The 19,973-nt window shown below is 31.7% G+C and overlaps 2 protein-coding genes across 4 annotated transcripts in view; one reads left to right on the top strand and one right to left on the bottom strand.

The window, feature by feature from the left end:
- The window catches only part of LOC139487481 (putative sodium-coupled neutral amino acid transporter 10), a 75,555-nt gene that overhangs the window by 12,708 nt on the left and 42,874 nt on the right, over positions 1-19,973 (top strand). The window lies entirely within an intron of this gene.
- Positions 15,990-19,696, bottom strand: LOC139487479 (putative leucine-rich repeat-containing protein DDB_G0290503). 2 transcript variants are annotated; one of them, XM_071272311.1, is made up of 2 exons: positions 19,535-19,696; positions 15,990-18,043 (listed from the first exon to the last, which is right to left on the bottom strand). In XM_071272311.1, the coding sequence occupies exon 2, from the start codon at positions 18,038-18,040 to the stop codon at positions 16,520-16,522; it is 1,521 nt and encodes a 506-aa protein (XP_071128412.1). In that variant the 5' UTR covers positions 18,041-18,043; positions 19,535-19,696; the 3' UTR covers positions 15,990-16,519. The 2 variants fall into 2 exon arrangements, with proteins under 2 accessions (XP_071128412.1, XP_071128413.1); XM_071272312.1 differs by lacking the exon at positions 19,535-19,696 and adding an exon at positions 19,258-19,389.

Below are 19,973 nucleotides of genomic sequence, written 5' to 3'. Positions count from 1 at the left end.
CATTCAACCCTTGTACTGCTTGTACTGCTGCACAAAATTTCTTGTTATCACTGCTGTCTTGTAGTACACGACATAATTCGCATGGAATTAGCTGGAATAAGTACTGGTGAATTTCCGGCTATTTTAACAAAAGAAAAAGATACTTTCTCATTAGAATCAATATTCTCAGTGTCATTTTCATCACTAATATTATACAATGTTAAAATACTAAAAAGTTGTTTACCAATCATTTCAATTTGTTTATTTTCACTATGTAAATCTACAGTGTCCTTAACTTTTCTAAAGAAATTTATACTTCCAAGTAAAGATTGAGTTTTACTTTTTCTACTATGTATACGTACTTCACTGTCTTTTACAACTAACATTCCAACTTTTGGTATACATGTATTTATAATGTTAATATCAACCTCTATATATCCAACATAAGGAATAGGTAAATTATTAGCACCTGTCACTTTCATCCATTTTTTAATATCATACAAAACTGGTTTCTTTTCTAATAAACTATTAAAAAATGTCTCAGAAATTGTAGAAACTTGTGATCCAGTATCAATAAGTGATCTCACTGGCTGATTTTCAATTAAAATATCTATCTCTGGGCATTTCCCAGTCACATTATTAAAAATTTCGGTACTAAAAGTTACAGAGTCTACTGACTTTACTCCCATCGGCCGACTCTCTACCCTGGGAGGTTGTCTTTTGACAGTGATTCAATTTCTTCACTATTTTATACAATACATAAACTTGCACCTCTTTGACTTGAATAACCTCGGCTTTGACCTCTATGTTTGTTTACCTCTTGAAGAATTGCTATCGTTTGTATTTGTAAATTTTGGTGACGGACAATTTACTTTTATATGACCTTTACCTCCACAGTTAAAACACTTTCTTTCACTTCTATCTGAAAAACTTGGTTTTGACTGTCCATCTGAAAAACTTGATTGTGAGTGTCTATCTGAAAAACTTGGTTTTGACTGTCTATCTGAAAAACTTGGTTTTGACTGTCTATCTGAAAAACTTGGTTTTGACTGTCTATCTGAAAAACTTGGTTTTGACTGTCTATCTGAAAAACTAGATTGTGAGTGTCTATTATCTGAAAATCTATTATATGTATTAGACTGTCCTTGACTAGATCGGTTGTTTGATAAAGAAACAATTTGTTGTTGTTGTTTTTCAGTTAATGTTTGTTGATTCATCAGTAATTTTTTAATTTCTGAAAATTCACTACTATAGTCACTACTTATAGCATTTTCTGATACTTCTTGAGATGATAATTTAACTTTTAAAATTTTTATCCCCCAATTCATCTACCCACTTTAAAACTTCTTGTCTGAATTCTTTAAAAGTCAATGTCTTGTGTTCCAAACTAAATCTCTTCACTTCTCTTTTCAATTGTTTATCACATATACCCTCAATAAACCTATCCTTCAACGCAATGTTTTTATCACCTGATGCTGTGACAGTGTTATTACGTTTTGTTATTGCGTTTTGTTATTTGGCCTGCAATTTTCATAAGTATTAAGGAATAATCTTTCAATGATTCATATTCTTTCTGATTACGTTGAAAGAAAAGTTGCTGTAACTGACTTACAGAGTCAACATCATCATATATGATATGTATTAACTTCAATATTTTGTCTGCACTGTCTCTTCCCGTTTTTGGACGGACTCTTAATTCGTCTTTAGCCAGGCCAGTAACATGGTTCATTAAAAATTCTACCCTAGCTTTTTCATCACTAAATGTACTCAAATGTTCCGTAGCATCCTCGATCCAATCGAAAATTAAAGGATCAGTCTCTTTGGTTGGTCTACCACTAATTTTAGATAATTTCTTTTCTCTTGCAATATATACAGGCTTCGACGTTTTATGCAATGCATCTATCAGTTTAGAACTCAAAGATAGTTCATATTTAAGTTTTTCATTTACCTCTCTTTCTTTATGTGTCGACAATAAAGACAACAACACTCATGTTTTTACCGCATAGTATCTGTTTATTTGGTCTACATGTTTCACCTAGTAGATAGGCATCATCAGGACAATTATACAAAGAAATATGACAGTGAAGTATGAATCTTGCGGTTTAGAGGTTTATAACCAAGGCCAGTACTATGCTCGTTCTTGACCTGGTTACTCATCTTGCTAGGTTGGGGGAACTAGCTGGTAGCTTTTATATGAATACATGTCAACGTAACACAGATTCAAAGTTCAATATATAATGTTTATTAAATCAGCATTCAGTATAGTTTATCAATCACAATAATCACAATAATCACATAAGTCAGGTTTTCGATATCACAAACTGGTCAAAACATTTACTAAATTTTATCACCGGTATAAGGAAATAATTTGTAAATATAACTCTACATGCAGACATCTTATACGTTCAGGCATTTCACATCCAAAATTTTATGGAAATATTCTTTATAAAGCACAAAAATGTCAGTATTCTCCTCAGAAACTAACAAAACCTTTAAATAGACTTATTAAAAGGGGATATAGTTACGATACTGTTGTCAGGTCATTAAAGATTGCATATTTTGGCTTTAACATTGATTCACTGATAGGGTCTTTGCATCGGAACTAAACACATTTATTTCTAAAAAAACAGTTGTTGGCATGACACGGGTTATGTTCTTCTCATATATTTTATGATAGTATGATACTAAACCCCTAACGGGAGGGATTGTACCTGATATTCATATGATGAAGACATAATCTTTCAATCAGTTTAATTGAGGTCTGGAGCTGGCATGTCAGTTAACTGCTAGTAGTCTGTTGTTATTTATGTATTATTGTCATTTTATTTATTTTCTTTTGTTACATCTTTTGACATCAGACTCGGACTTCTCTTGAACTGAATTTTAATGTGCGTATTGTTATTGTTTTACTTTTCTACATTGGCTAGAGGTATAGGGGGAGGGTTGAGATCTCATAAACATGTTTAACCCCGCCGCAATTTTGCGCCTGTCCCAAGTCAGGAGCCTCTGGCCTTTGTTAGTCTTGTATGATTTTAAATTTTAGTTTCTTGTGTATAATTCGGAGTTTAGTATGACGTCCATTATCACTGTACTATTATGCATATTTTAGGGGCCAGCTGAAGGACACCTACGGGTGCGGGAATTCTCGCTACATTGAAGACCCATTGGTTGCCTTCGACTGTTGTTTGCTCTATGGTCGGGTGGTTGTCGCTTTGACATATTCACCATTTCCTTTTTCAATTTTATTTTATGAGACATAATAAAACAGCATGTCTAATATAAATCCGAGTCTATAACACCAGTGTCCAATACGTGACTATAAGGCAAGTGTCCCAAACTGCATGGTCAACTACTATATATTGTGTTTCATTATTCAATTTTACATACATTAATACTCAATATATTTACTTTACATAATAAAGCTTATTTATCTATTTTCCCAAATATCAAGTCTTTGTGACATAACCTAAAATCTTAAAAAGTAAGAAATCCCTTTTGTATATATAGCACTTCTCTAATCCTTAATTCTCTATTGTCATTTAGGCCTCAGGGGATTACATAATAATTTGCTTTACACTTATCTAAAATTGTGAAGATTTATATTAACTATTTATCAAGTAAATTATTTCTTAAGCTAGTGCTAAATATCTTAACCAATACTGAATTATAACAATTATTCAAATTCCACATTTTAACATTCTTGCATCTAAAATATACTGGTTATAGGTTCAACCGGAAGTGTAAGTTACATAATAGTAGTTATGGTGATGTTATATAAATAGAAAGTGAAAGTAAATTAAAATAGAAAATATATAAATAGAAATGTTAGTGTTTTCTTGAATGGTAACAGCATCTCGTGTGGTTGACATCTATCCCGTTTTGTGTAGTTAATCTCATGGGAGGTCTTTGGTGGTATTGTACGTTATTGTTATTATATAATCATGTCAGTGAATTCCACATTGGACAACACCTCACTGTTCATTCCGTACAGTCAACTGGCTTCGCTCTGGGACCCTCGAGTTACTGCTTCCAATTGCGTCGGTAATGGTGTGAAGTCTATGATTGTCGCACATTTTGGAAATAAAATTTTTTTAAATAGTGGTAGATCCGTAAATATTTAATTATGAGTTGTGTTAATGATTAAAGCTTTTGCTGTGGTTTGATGTTGAATCTGTAAGAGCTTCCAGCAGGTTTCTTCTTTCTAAACAGGTGGTAAAGTATTGTAATACTCTGTTAAATCTTAATGTTAATTTTGCGTAGTGTCATAAATTCAACTAGGTGGTCTTGATTTCTTAAAACAAAAAATTGAATTCTTGGGCTTTTTTGATATGCTGAATCTAAACATGTACTTAGATTTTTGATTATGGGCCCAGTTTTCAAGTTGGTTCAAATCAGGATCCAAAATTATTATATTAAGTATTGTGCAATAGCAAGAAGTTTTCAATTGCACAGTATTCAGCAATAGCAAGAAATCTTCAATTGCACAGTATTGCGCAATAGCAAGAAATTTACAATTGCACAGTATTGTGCAATAGCAAGAAATCTTCAATTGCGACGTATTGTGCAATAGCAAATATTTTCAATTGCACAGTATTGTGCAATAGCAAGAAATATCTAATTGCACAATATTGTGCAATATCAAGAAATTTTCAATTAGAGTTATCTTTCTTTGTCCAGAATAGTAGTTGAATCAACTTAAATCATTGTTTTATACAATATACAATGTATATTCACTTTTACTACCAACTGATAAATTAAAACAATCTTTACCATTCAGTGATAACAAGCACTTTATTTTATATTTTAATATTTTATGATGTATTTAAATGAGTAGTTATTGTTGCAAACTCCATTAGAAATTTGAATTAAGATCAGTTTTGGAAAAAGGGAAAGGGAGATGTGAAAAAAAGGGGGGGGGGTGGGTTAAATTTTTCTCATTTCCGATTTCATAAATAAAAAGAAAATTTCTTCAAACATTTTTTTGATAGGATTAATATTCAACAGCATAGTGAATTGCTCAAAGGCAAAACAATATTTTAAGTTCATTAGACCACATTTATTCTGTGTCAGAAACCTATGCTGTGTCAACTATTTAATCACAATCCAAATTTGGAGCTGAATCCAGCTTGAATGTTGTGTCCATACTTGCCCCAACTGTTCCTGGTTCAACCTCTGCGGTCGTATAAAGCTGCACCCTGCGGAGCATCTGGTTGGTTATTATCTTGAATATTATTATAGATAGAGATAAACTGTAAACAGCAATAATGTTCAGCAAAGTAAGATCTACAAATAAGTCAACATGACCAAAATGGTCAGTTGACCCCTTAAGGAGTTATTGCTCTTTATAGTCAATTTTTAACAATTTTCATTAATTTGGTAAATTTTTGTAAATCTTTTCAAAATATTTTTCCTCTGTAACGAAAGGGCCAAGTTTATTATAGATAGAGAAAATTGTAAGGAGCAAGAATTTCAGTACATTACTGTGCCTAACCGATCACCTTTGGGGTATTATAATACCTACAGTGTTACCTGGATAAAAAATTGTCAACACAACTTGTCCATTTAAATTGTATGATAGGTATTGTGAGAGCTCATCAACAGGTGGTCATTTAACATCCCAGTGAAAAAAAATCACTAAAAGGTAAAATTTAAATGACTGATAGCTAGCTTGCTTTCCTCATGTATCATGACCAATGTCCTGAATAGACTATTCTATTTAGAGATGGGACATTTTAAGCCATTTCTTTTTGTGTCTCTTTACAGTGAAGATGGAAATTCAAGCAGTGAATTTAGTTTATAAAAAATGGAGAAATATGTTTGCTTCATGGTGTTTTAATGTGGGATATATTTTAAGTTTCTGATTCCTGATATGGAATTAAAGTGTTTGTGAAATGGATTTTTTTGGATAGCCCATCTAATTGTGAATTATTCTACAAGATGAATTATGTGTGGCTTGGTGTTTTCTAATGGGATATATTTTCATGTTATATTTAATATGATTCCTGAAATGGAATAGTAGTGATGCTAAGTTTCATTTAATATTCAGGATCTTCTTCAATTGGAATTACTGTGAAAAAATTATTTTCAATATATCAAAAAAAGTACAAATGGCTTAGTGAATAGAAGTTTCAGTGCTTTATTCTTCATTATGAAAGTGGGATTTACCAGCAACGATTTATTTGTGATTGTTAGCAAAACAAAAATTTTACAATAATTATCTTTATTAGTAAGAACAAATTGTGTATTAAATGTAAAATGTCCCAGACCTAAATAGAATAGTCCATTCAGGACATTGGACATGAGGAAAGCAAGCTGGCTATCAGTCATTTAAATTAACTCTGTCAATTTAAACAACCAGGTAAATCTACAGGTAGTTAAATGACCACCTGTTGATTATAGCTCTCACAATACCTATTGTATAATTTAAATGGACAAATTGTGTTGACAATTTTTTATCCAGGTAACACTGTAGGTATTATAATACCCCAAAGGTGATCGGTTAGGCACAGTAAGATCTACAAACACATCACCATCACCAAAACACAATATTGTCATGAATCCATCTGTGTAATTTGTTTAATATGCACATAGACCAAGGTGAGCGACACAGGCTCTTAAGAGCCTCTAGTTTTAGTAATGCATTTATGAGTGAATGTTTTTTTAAGTAAAGACCAGTGGCAAATATTTCAGTGTACATCCAGTAGATTCAAGAAGACCTTCCCAAATGAATTCTGTGTTCGGCAATGATGATGCTTTGAGTCTTGATTAGGGGTTTAAAAGCTACCTTAAGGTTTTTTTTTTAATGACTATGATACATAAATTTATAACAATGAACTACTAGCAGTTACTGACATGCCAGCTCCAGACCTCAATTACACTGATTGAAAGATTATGTCTTCATTAGGCTTAAATTAAAATATTAAAATTGAGAAAGGAAATGGTGAATATGTCAAAGCGACAACCACCCGACCATAGAGCAAACAACAGCTGTTTGTTTGCCCTTTACCGACCGACCCTATAAATTCGTTCCGCCTGAAAATCTTTTATTTGTGTTTACCAGCAAGATTTTATTTTATTTTATTTTTTGTTCCTACCAAAAATCTTATATTTGTATTTCCCGCTCAAAACTTTTTTACCGGAATTCTCAGGTTTTATCTTTCCTGTATAAGGTCTAGTCCGTTTGGTATCACATGAGTGTTTGACATGAATGAACACTTGCATTTGGAGTTTCAAAGCATTTGTTTGAAATCGATGTTGAAAGCTTTGAAATCATGATTTAACGAACGTTACTCTGTGTCTTTATACATGAAGAGCAGGGTTCATTCAAAAAAAGTTCGTCCAATACTAAATTATCAACGTGTGTACAAAATATTTGGCAGTTAAATCGCCAAGTTTTTCCATACAGATCATTTATAAATGCGGTGTAAAATACGTGACAATTGAGTTTCAAGTCTTGTAGCATTTTTATTGGAAACACAGGCACACACAAAAATTTAAACACTCTAGGGACTTTTTCTACTAGGATAGTACAATGTATTTCTGCCCGGACATATTTTACCAGAACAAAGTTATCTCTTACCTGCTTACAGAAAAACTTTAGGTCTAGGTAAGCGTTCAAGGTACATAGTACTATTAGTGCAAGTTAAAATTCTTAAAAATTCCAGGTATGTAAACGTTTAAAATATGCCGCACAGCCCTATATTTTGAAATTTGAAAAAAAATTGTAGTGCATATAAATTAACTTCACATTCTACATGATATTTGTTTTTCAAAACTTGGGACTATTATACTAATAGTCCTAGAAACTTATTAGCAAAAGCATACTTAAACAAAAGCAATACCGACAAAAATGACATCATGCAGATTTTGTATCTATAAAATAAAATATTATACCTACCTGCCTACCCATGACAAAAAATCTACCGAGCTAAGTTATTTTTTGGGAAAGAAAAATAAAATATTTTACCTACCTACCTACCCTGTTTCAAAACATAGGGTCGGAAAAGGGCAAACAAACAATATTTTAATTTAGGCCTTATATGAAAATCAAGTACATGTACAATCCTTCCTGTAAGGAGTTTAGTATGATACCATTATAAAGTATATGAGAAGAAAACTGTTAAATGTCAAATTAGTCTTGCATTAACTATTTATTCTCATATTTACAGAATATACAAAGTTACAATGGTCAAATTAACAAGGGGTCAAATACTTACAGATCATTGGAATTAAATACTTCAATGTGTCCTTGTGACATTTAAATGTAAAATTAAGTTAAACTTTAAAAGTATTGAAAACTATTCTTCAAAACAAAAGAAAAAATGTGAGACAAAATGTAAAAATCCTAATTAAGAATGTGTATTAATTTAAAGACTTATTTACAGTTGAAGAAAACAAATAAAAAATAAACAACATGCAAGCTCAGCAGGTTCATATAAAAATTCATTGTAACATAAATTAGGATAACAAGCACATGTAAAGTCTTAAGGAATGATTCTATTTGTATTTGTTAAACACCTTACACAATGTTGGTGACTGTATTTGATATTGTCCTAGTGAAAATTGGGTTGTCCATTTTCACTGCATAATTAAGATGCAATATTAATTTTATATCCATCAAAATTCTTAGTCATTGTCTTTTTGCTATAATTTTTGTCAAGCCTTTCACTTTTGTCGAAAAAGCGAGACAATGCATTCTGTCGATGTCGTTCAACTCAACAATGTCAACAAATATTCACTCTGCAGTTAAAGTTTTTAAAATTTTAATAACTTTCTCAAACTATCCTGGATTTTTACCAAACTTGATTATAAGCTTGTTTATAATCATACAATAGTATCTAGAAATAAATTTTGTAAAAAAAACCAACCTGTTTATCCGTATTTTACTTATAAATGGAGTTAGTTTTTCTGGCAGTTGACATTGCATTCACTCTGTGGTTAAAGTTTTTGAAATTTGAATAACTTTCTTAAACTATCGTGGATATTGGCCAAACTTGGACAGAAGCTTGTTTATGATCAGAACATGGAATCCAGAAGTCATTTTAAAAAAAATAATCCTTATTTTTCGTATTTTTCTTATAGATGGACTTAGTTTTTCTGGCAGTTGACATTACATTCACTCTGTGGTTAAAGTTTTAGAAATTTTATTAACTTTCTTACCAAACTTGGACAGAAGCTTGTTTATGATCATACAATAGTATCTAGAAATAAATTTAATAAAAAAGAAAATTCCTATTTATCCGTATTTTACTTTTAAATGGACTTAGTTTTTCTGCCAGTTAACATTACATTCAATAATTTTCTGAAACTATCCTGGATTTGTACCAAATTTGGACAGAAGCTTGTTTATGATCAAAAGCTAGTATTCAGATGGAAAGTTTGTAAAAATATATATTCCCTATTTATAAGTATGTTACTTATATAATATGGACTTAACTTTTCTTCTAGTTAACATTACATACAGTCTGCAGTTAAAGTTCTCAAAACATTTATAAGATTTATAAAGTGGGTGAGACACTGGGTTTCGTGGAACCCTTACAATTTTTTCCATCCAATTAGGAATACTATTGATAACGTTTTATACGACCGCAAAAATTGAAAATTTTTTGGTCGTATATTGGTATCACGTTGGCGTCGTCGTCTGCGTCTTCTTCGTCGTCGTCGTCATTGTAGTCCGAATACTTTTAGTTTTTGCACTCTAACTTTAGTAAAAGTGAATAGAAATCTATGAAATTTTAACACAAGGTTTATGACCACAAAAGGAAGGTTGGGAATTGATTTTGGGACTTTTGGTCCCAACATTTTAGGAATTAGGGGCCAAAAAGGGCCCAAATAAGCATTATTCTTGGTTTTCGCACTATAACTTTAGTTTAAGTAAATAGTAATCTATGAAATTTTGACACAAGGTTTATGACCACAAAAAGAAGGTTGGGATTGATTTTGGGAGTGTTAGTTCAAACAGTTTAGGAATTAGGGGCCAAAAAAGGGCCCAAATAAGCATTATTCTTGGTTTTCGCACAATAACTTTAGTATAAGTAAATAGAAATCAATGAAATTCAAACACAAGGTTTATGACCACAAAAGGAAGGTTGGGATTGATTTTGGGAGTTGAGGTCTGAACAGTTTAGGAATTAGGGGCAAAAAAGGGACCCAAGAAAGCATTATTCTTGGTTTTCGCACCATAACTTAGTATAAGTAAATAGAAATCTATGAAATTTAAACACAATGTTTATGACCACTAAAGGAAGGTTGGGTTTGATTTTGGGAGTTTTGGTCCCAACAGTTTAGGAATAAGGGGCCCAAAGGGTTCAAAATTGAACTTTGTTTGATTTCATAAAAAATTGAATAATTTGGGTTCTTTGATATACTGAATCTAACTGTGTATGTAGATTCTTAATTTTTGGTCCCGTTTTCAAATTGGTCTACATTAAGGTCCAAAGGGTCCAAAATTAAACTTAGTTTGATTTTAACAAAAATTGAATCCTTGGGGTTCTCTGATATGCTGAATCTAAAAATGTACTTAGCTTTTTGATTATTTGCCCAGTTTTCAAGTTGGTCCAAATCGGGGTCCAAAATTAAACTTTGTTTGAATTCATCAAAAATTGAATAATTGGGGTTCTTTGATATGCCAAATCTAACTGTGTATGTAGATTCTTAATTTTTAGTCCCATTTTCAAATTGGTCTACATTAAAGTCCAAAAGGTCCAAAATTAACCTAAGTTTGATTTTAACAAAAATTGAATCCTTGGGGTTCTCTGATATGCTGAATCTAAAAATGTACTTAGCTTTTTGATTATTGGCCCAGTTTTCAAGTTGGTCCAACTCGGGGTCCAAAATTAAACTTTGTTTGAATTCATCAAAAATTGAATAATTGGGGTTCTTTGATATGCCAAATCTAACTGTGTATGTAGATTCTTAATTTGTAGTCCCATTTTCAAATTGGTCTACATTAAAGTCCAAAAGGTCCAAAATTAAACTAAAAGTTTGATTTTAACAAAAAATTGAATTCTTGGGCGTTTTTGATATGCTGAATCTAAACATGTACTTAGATTTTTATACGCCCGTCATCTTTAAGACGGAATGTATTATGGTATACTGTTGTCCGTCTGTCCGTCCGTCTGTCCGTCCGTCGTCCACACTTCGGATAATAACTCAAAAACACTTTCACCAATTTCCATGAAACTTAAGTGAATTGTTTATATCTATTGACGTAAGCTCCCTTTCATTTTTTTTTAATTTCAGATTTTAAGTTTTGGATTTATGGGGCTTTATTCATATAAAAGGGGGAATTTTCAACACTTCGGACAATTACTCAAAAAGGCTTTCACCAATGTCCATGAAACTTTGGTGAATTGTTTATATCTATTGATGTAAGCTCCCTTTCAATTTTTATAAATTTAAGATTTTAAGTTTTGGATTTATGGGGCTTTATTCATAAAAAAGGGGGGATTTTCAACACCTCGGACAATAACTCAAAAAGGCTTTCACCAATGTCCATGAAACTTTTGTGAATTGTTTATATCTATTGATGTAATCTTCCTTTCAATTTTTATAAATTTCAGATTTTAAGTTTTGGATTTATGGGGCTTTATTCATAAAAAAAGGGGGATATTCAACACTTCGGACAATAACTCTAAAAGGCTTTCACCAATGTCCATGAAACTTTGGTGAATTGTTTATATCTATTGATGTAAGCTCCCTTTTAATTTTTATAAATTTCAGATTTTACATTTCCGTGTTATGAATTTTTATGCTTAAAAAAGGGGGGATTTTCCAATTTTGGTACAATAACTAACACTTTCACAAAATTTTATGCAACTTTGATAAATTGTTTATATCTATTGACATAAGCTCCCTTTCCATTTTTATAAATTTTAGATTTTACGTTTTCTTAAGTAATGAATTTTTATACTTAAAAAAGGGGGATTTTATGAAACTTTGGTGAATATATTAATGTAACATCCCTTTTGATTTGTATATATATTTCTAGTTGATCATATAAATTCATTTAAAGCATAAAAGACAAGTTAAAAGAGCAACGGGTGTATCATGCGCTAAAGCGCAGCCCTTTATTGATTATGGGCCCAGTTTTCAAGTTGGTTCAAATCAGGATCCAAAATTATTATATTAAGTATTGTGCAATAGCAAGAAATTTTCAATTGCACAGTATTCAGCAATAGCAAAAAATCTTCAATTGCACAGTATTGTGCAATAGCAAGAAATTTTCAATTGCACAGTATTGCACAATAGCAAGAAATCTTCAATTGCACAGTATTGTGCAATAGCAAATATTTTCAATTGCACAGTATTGTGCAATAGCAAGAAATATCTAATTGCACAATATTGTGCAATAGCAAGAAATTTTCAATTGATTGGAGTTATCTTTCTTTGTCCAGATTAGTAGTTGAATATATACAATGTATATTCACTTTTACTACCAACTGATAAATTAAAACAATCTTTACCATTCAGTGATAACAAGCACTTTATTTTACATTTTAATATTTTATGATGTATTTAAGTGAGTAGTTATTGTTGCAAACTCCATTAGAAATTTGAATTGAGGTCAGTTTTGGAAAAAGGGAAAGGGGGATGTGAAAAAAAATGGGTGGGGGGGGGGGGTTAAATTTTTCTCATTTCAGATTTCATAAATAAAAAGAAAATTTCTTCAAACATTTTTTGATAGGATTAATATTCAACAGCATAGTGAATTGCTCAAAGGCAAAAAAAATATTTTAAGTTCATTAGACCACATTCATTCTGTGTCCAAAACCTATGCTGTGTCAACTATTTAATCACAATCCAAATTTAGAGCTGAATCCAGCTTGAATGTTGTGTCCATACTTGCCCCAACCGTTCAAGGTTCAACCTCTGCAGTCGTAAAAAGCTGCGCCCTGCGGAGCATCTGGTTACTCCTGCTTTTGTTGATTCAGATCTTTGAATAATGTTTAACAATGTGACTAATACTGTGTCTGATTAAATAGGATAGGATCAAACCCAATGATAGTAGTAAATTATATTGATACATTAAATATCTTTTTGGGCAATGAGTGTGCTGCTGTATAATTTCTATTTATAGCTGTTTTACAAAACTTTGCTTTAATCTTGCTGACTGATAATTTCATTTTCAGCAGAGTCGAGTGATATGAAAAATTATCACTAGAAACTAAGAGAAAACTTGCCTGTAGTCCATGAAATTAACACTGTGACAACAGGTAAAATAGCGATTTAAACAGAATATCATTGGTCTCACAAGCTAGAAAATCAATCTTGTTGAGATAACCAAAAAGTATCCTAACCCTCACCCTAAAAGAATCAAGATTTTGCATAATTTTGCCATTCTAATGAATAACAGTCATCTGATTGGATGTACAACTCAGAATTTTTTTTTTAAATCCAAACAGTTTTGTTTAATTAAAGTTCATTCATTCAACATTTGATTATAAAAAATTGTGAAAGTTTGAAATAGGAACCCAAAGTGGCCATTGTCCTTTAATTGAATGTTAAAAAAACTGTGATAAAAAAGGTATAATAACAATCTATAATTCTAAATATACATTTCTTCAGTTAGAAGTATAAGCAGGGACGGATACAAGATTTGACGTTAGGGGGGGCGCAGAATACAATTTTTTTTTTTTTTTAAGGTTAAAATAATCAAAGTTATTGAAATATTCTTCTAGAGTGGGTGCAATGTAGATAGATATCTTGCCAAGTGAAGTGTGGCGAGAAACATTTGTGGTAAAATGAGCGAGAAATTAAAGTTTCAATCTAAAACCGCATAATTTAAATGACAATCTACATTAACCATAATTAACAAAAAAATCTATTAGTTTCTGTTCATTGACTACCTCTATATATTTACCAGAAAACGGGACTGAACAAAAGTAGAATAGAAACAATTCTGAGTACACAAACTGATTCTCCATATAAAAAAATTAAACGAATTTTATGTCAATGGTTGCTGGGAAAACTGGTGCTAACTGATTCTCCATATAAAAAAATTAAACGAATTTTATGTCAATGGTTGCTGGGAAAACTGGTGCTACATTACTATAATTTTATCGAATATATTCGGTGGAAAATGAAGTAGGGACGTCGTATATGCACGCATACAGACAATATTGTTAAATGAAATCGGTTAACTTAAAAATTTCAATACCGAACCAAATATCAAGTGACTGACTGACCAATGGAGGGACAGAGGTAAAGCCATATGTCTCTGTTTCTGCGAAGAACCTTTGAGGTATGACGATGACAAGGTATCCTTGAATATTGTAAAATCAACAAGCTACTAACAACCCTAACTAATTTCTTTAGGGTCTAAGGGATTCATATTACGTATATGGGTTCATATATATATCTATTGAATGATTCAAGTTTTATTAAGCCAATGGATTTAATAGTAACATTCGTCTTGGATATTTCCTAGCAAACATGTCCAGAACAGCTTGGATGTCAATGTCAATACCCTTGTGGACAATCAACAGAACTAAGGCATTAAACCGATCTCTGATATAAGTAACAAGCTGATCTAAGGAACGAAATCTAAGTACAACTGCTTTCCCATCTGGGACCGATTTTCCAGATTCATCTCTGCTATGCGAGTCCATTACCAAGTACATCTGATCAGCTGTCTTTTTTGTACCAATTGTACAACTTGGATAGTTCCCAACTGTCATAAAACACATATCTGATTCCTCATAGCAGCGCTTAAGTGCTCCTTTGATACTAAAACACAAGGCGTCCAAGTCGTCTACTGCATGAGCTGTTGATCGGCCTCTCGACTCTATAACACGAAAGTGTAAACTTCTTCCTGTCAGATTAATGGTACTAGATATTTCATTTATAAGCATATAACCCCTATGTGTGGATATTGAGTGGTAAAGATCTGTACCAAGTTGAAGGATATGATCAACGTCAGATGGAGTAGATGGTTTGTGGGTGACAGATGCCATGAAACACAGGGAGACACAAGTGCATTGTCTTCCACCATCTACTAGCATACCTTGATGTTGTGATCCTTTGCAAACCAATCTACAATCATGACATCAGCACTTGTTGTAAACTCATCTATATAGTAATATTAGGTAAAATCTACACTAAACCTTGCAAGATATGGCTTTTCTCATTGTTGAAGGCCGTATGGTGACCTATACTATAGTTTTTAATTCTGTGTCATTTGGTCTTTTGTGGAGAGTTGTCTCATTGGCAATACAACAAATCGAAGTTTTAAACGTTTACAGCCCTTACACGGCCGGTAGTTGCGACCTAAAGAGATACAGGATTTCAACAAAAATAATTATCTCTTGTTTTGCACAAAGTCGATTTGTCTAAGCCAACTGTACATGGTTTCAATAATGTGGAATTAAATCGGTTAACTTTAAAATTACTTTAACTCTCCATAACCACTAGCCCTGCCAAACTTCAATTTCTTGGTTGAGATGAAGGAAATGTGAAGAGTTGACAGATAGACAGGCGGACCGACAGACGCAAAGTGCGACGAAGCAAATGACGATAGCTCATCTGACCAATATAAGATTTTGAAAACGAAAATTATAACTGGTACAATTTATTTGTCAATTCATAATATGTGTTTTTATTTTTGTTCTATTTTCGGAGGTCGTGCTAGACTTTTTACATACTGTAAAAAAAATTGGCCGCTAACCACTAAAATCAAAATGAGATCCTTAAAAAATTGTGCTTATTTTTTGGGATCCCATGTAATACTGTTGTACCTACGGGTTTGGTCCTTGACCGTTTATGCATGCTTCGGCAACATTTATATGTTGCAAGTGAGAATCATATATTGTCACAGAGATATTAAATAATGAGTCAAATTAACAAACTAACCTCTCGCTTGAACCATAATTTTTATCTTTCCTTAAGAAAGAATCTAACTTAGACTGCTTTCTTGGTCGTGCCATGATGAAATAACCCAAATAGCGGGTAGGGCACTTCCACCTTCTTCGTGGGAAAGTCAATGATGAAGGGATGTTTTTGAACTTCGATTATCAAAGAAATTGTTTATTAAAACTACGAATACAATGTCACAATTGTTTTATTCTAACTGCTGAAAGCCTATGATATTTGTCATTAAACGCAGTACCGCATTTGACACCTTCCTTTGAAGTGTAACATGTTTATAGAACTTAAATAAACAATAGGTCAGTTGATTAGTAATCACGTTAAATAATTCTGTTAAATTACTGTTTTATATAGTAATACTTGTTTGAATGTTTAAACAGATTGAATGCAACGACATTAGGCTAGCTTTCGTCGTCTCTTCAAATACTTATTACGTGCAGACAACCCCTGCTTTGCAAATTTTAGGGGGGCACATGCCCGCCACGCCCCCGCCTAAATCCGCCCCTGATAAGGATATTTTATTTGATCATTAGATAATAACAAGTACATGTATATATGATGTGGACATTAATAAGGCTGTAACCAAATAACACAATATTTAAACTTCACACCAAATATGTATTTGTAATATTTCTTTCGCAAGGATGTTTTATCACAAGATTCATTAGTGTTTATGTTATCCATTAGATAAATTGAATTTTTCCAACTTATTGCCTCTGTAATCACAAATAAAACCTGAAGACTGATTATGTTTAAAACAAATATACTGAGGATCCCTCAGTCCATCCTCTTTACTAATCAGTACTTTACTCTCCTTTCCATCTTTTGATATCACTATTATTCTATTAGATCTAGAGTCTACTACAATAATGTTACCATAACTATCTATACAAAGTCCACTTGGTGCTGTTAAATCCTGTGTATATCTCCAGATCTGTTTACTTGATTCATCAACACAGTATACTGCTTTACCTAAATAGTCACTATAGATTACTCTGTCATTACAGTAAACAAGGTTAACCAGGTATGATTTACTGTCAACCTGTATTGACTTCAGTGTATTTCCTTCCAAGTCTATAATACGGATTTCATCATAATTCAGACCAACAGCCAGAGAATTATTGGAGAATGATAAACCTCTGCATTCTTTGTCTAATGTGATAACTTTGGTAACTGTTTCTTTCTCCATATTGAAGATCTTAATGGCTTCCTCTTTAGCATAAGTTATGGCTATAGTGTTCTGATTGATCTGTGTAACACTCCAGGCTTCACCAGGTATAGGTAACTGTTTCTGTAGTTTGCCATTAGAAGTAAGTAGGTTAACTTTACCCCTATATTCCACTACTATAACTCTTCCATCCACCAGACAAATCATGTCATTAATGAACTTCTTTATATTGATCTTTATCTTTGTCTCAATATTCATTGTCATGCTGTTTATGTTGGATTGTTCGTGTAATTCTACTTGTGGTTTTGTTCCCACACTTATTTCTATTTTCATGGCTGCTTCTGTCTTTATAACAATGACTTCTCCTAAGGATTCTAATGATTCTAACTTGCTCAGTATCTTTTCTATTTCATCATTTTGCTTCATTTTGATGTCAACTTCTTTGGTCCTCTCATCATCATCCAGATCTTCAACATATCTTTGACATTGGTGTACTTGTTGTTCAATTTGATGTACACCAAGAAATGATTGGAGTTTAGAAGCTTGTGAAGTGACTGTTTGTAATTGTTCTTTTATTTCTTTCAAATTTTTCTTTTCCCCTTCAATTTCAGAAATGAAATCAGTTGCCTTAGATTTTTCATGATTCCAAATGGTATCTGTTTCTTGGCATAACTTCTTCTCCAGGTGGTCTAAATGTTTGTTTATTTCCTGTCTAATTCCTTTAATTGATTGCTTTATACTAGCACACTGATTTTCTGCTCTTTTGATGTTTTTGGATTTGTTGTTGATTAATGTTCCCAATAGATTTAAGATAGAATTTATGTTTGTTTCTACAGATTCCTTGGAATTTTCAATTTTTGTTTTATCCACGACACCTGCTAAACTTTTTATTCCCGTACATTTCGAATGGCTGGTGGAAATACATTCATCACAACAAGGCATTAAATGACAGGGACAGTACAAAATGAGGTCTTGACCATGTTTGTCACATTCTGGTTTGATAGCTTGGCTAGGTTTACTGGATGCCATGACCTAAACATATAGAAAAGTTATTTATCATTCTTAGTACTATCCACAGTTATAGGCCAAAAAAATGTAAAAATCATAGTTATTTAACTTACCACAATGTCCAGTCATCTCTATAAGTGTTGACACTGTATGGGTCAATTAGACCTAAACATGTACAAATCACATGTTATAAGCCAATTTGGTACATTCCACATGGGTACGTTTAAATAGTTAAATGATATTTGTGAAACTTGATGATTGCCCCCTCATAATCAATTACTGTAGAAAAGACTTCTATTGTGTCAATAACTAGGTAACTTAAAGGTAATTTACCTTGAATTTTTATATGTTTGTACATTATAATTAACTTTAAGTTGATGATTGCCCTCATAATCAATTACTGTAGAAAAGACTTCTATTGTGTCAATAACTAGGTAACTTAAAGGTAATTTACCTTGAATTTTTATATGTTTGTACATTATAATTAACTTTAAGTTGATGATTGCCCTCATAATCAATTACTGTAGAAAAGACTTCTATTGTGTCAATAACTAGGTAACTTAAAGGTAATTTACCTTGAATTTTTATATGTTTGTACATTATAATTAACTTTAAGTTGATGATTGCCCTCATAATCAATTACTGTAGAAAATACTTCTATTGTGTCAATAACTAGGTAACTTAAAGGTAATTTACCTTGAATTTTTATATGTTTGTACATTATAATTAACTTTAAGTTGATGATTGCCCTCATAATCAATTACTGTAGAAAAGACTTCTATTGTGTCAATAACTAGGTAACTTAAAGGTAATTTACCTTGAATTTTTATATGTTTGTACATTATAATTAACTTTAAGTTGATGATTGCCCTCATAATCAATTACTGTAGAAAAGACTTCTATTGTGTCAATAACTAGGTAACTTAAAGGTGATTTACCTTGAATTGTTGTATGTTTGTACATTATAATTAACTTTAAGTTAAGTGAATGTAAAATCAACTTTAGGTTAAGTGAATGTAAAATTAAGATAATGGAAAGCTCGTCCAGCTTGAGTCAGTATGTTTGATCTCCACACCAGAATTCAATGTCACAGTATACCAGTGTATACATAATGCTTTGATAATCAATAAGAAGATATGCCTTTGATGTATTTTGTGTTGTCACATTAACTTAGTACTCATTTTCATTATTATGTGACTCTAATCTTTAAATTGACTGAGGATTGTCAGTTTTCCTACCCAAGGTGGTGCTTCTTAGACACTCTGGCTTTCTCAACCAATAAAAACTGACCTCCACATAATAGCACAATAGTGTTTAACACCAATCAATCAATCATTATTATGTGAACTGTTTAATAGATACATATATATGACAGTAACAAATTATCTAAGGGAAATAATTATCATAGGAATATTACCCCTCATTTCACTTTGTACAATATTCTCCAATAATATTACATTAACAATATTAGTTGTACAAACACTTAATACCCAAAAATAGAAATATAAATTGTACCTGTTGATTTAGGTAAATATCACTTCATCTGTTTGTATTTAATTTTACTTTCTTTTCTGTGTCTGTTCCCATAAATGTCTCTGTACCAGGAAGATAATTAAGACATGTCTATACCTGATCTAGGTAACCAGTAAACATTTAAAGGACTGAGTTATGTCAAAATATGATATCTGATTATAATCATAATTTAAAATAGATTTAAACGTATTTGCTAATGTTTTTTTTTTTGCTTTACAATAATTAAAAGTTCAAAACTTTTTCTTTTCTATTTATGTATTTAATTACATTTGAAATTTCTATTTAATAAATTTTTATTTTATTTTTACGCAGCCAAATGTTCAAAGTTTACTTATTAATTAAAAATAACTTGAATAATTTCACATAAAGGCAGAAACAGCAAAATTGATTAGCATTGCAACAAATATGAAAAAGGTCATGG

The sequence above is a fragment of the Mytilus edulis genome, chromosome 9, assembly GCF_963676685.1.
Source record: "Mytilus edulis chromosome 9, xbMytEdul2.2, whole genome shotgun sequence".
NCBI classification, from domain to species: Eukaryota; Metazoa; Mollusca; class Bivalvia; order Mytilida; family Mytilidae; genus Mytilus; species Mytilus edulis.
The sequence above is the reverse complement of the archived record's forward strand: the minus strand, read 5'-3'. Positions and strand labels throughout refer to the sequence as shown.

What these genes read in the sequence shown, in the direction of transcription:
- LOC139487479 (XM_071272311.1), bottom strand. Translation starts at nt 18,040, where the DNA reads ATGGCATCCAGTAAACCTAGCCAAGCTATCAAACCAGAATGTGACAAA.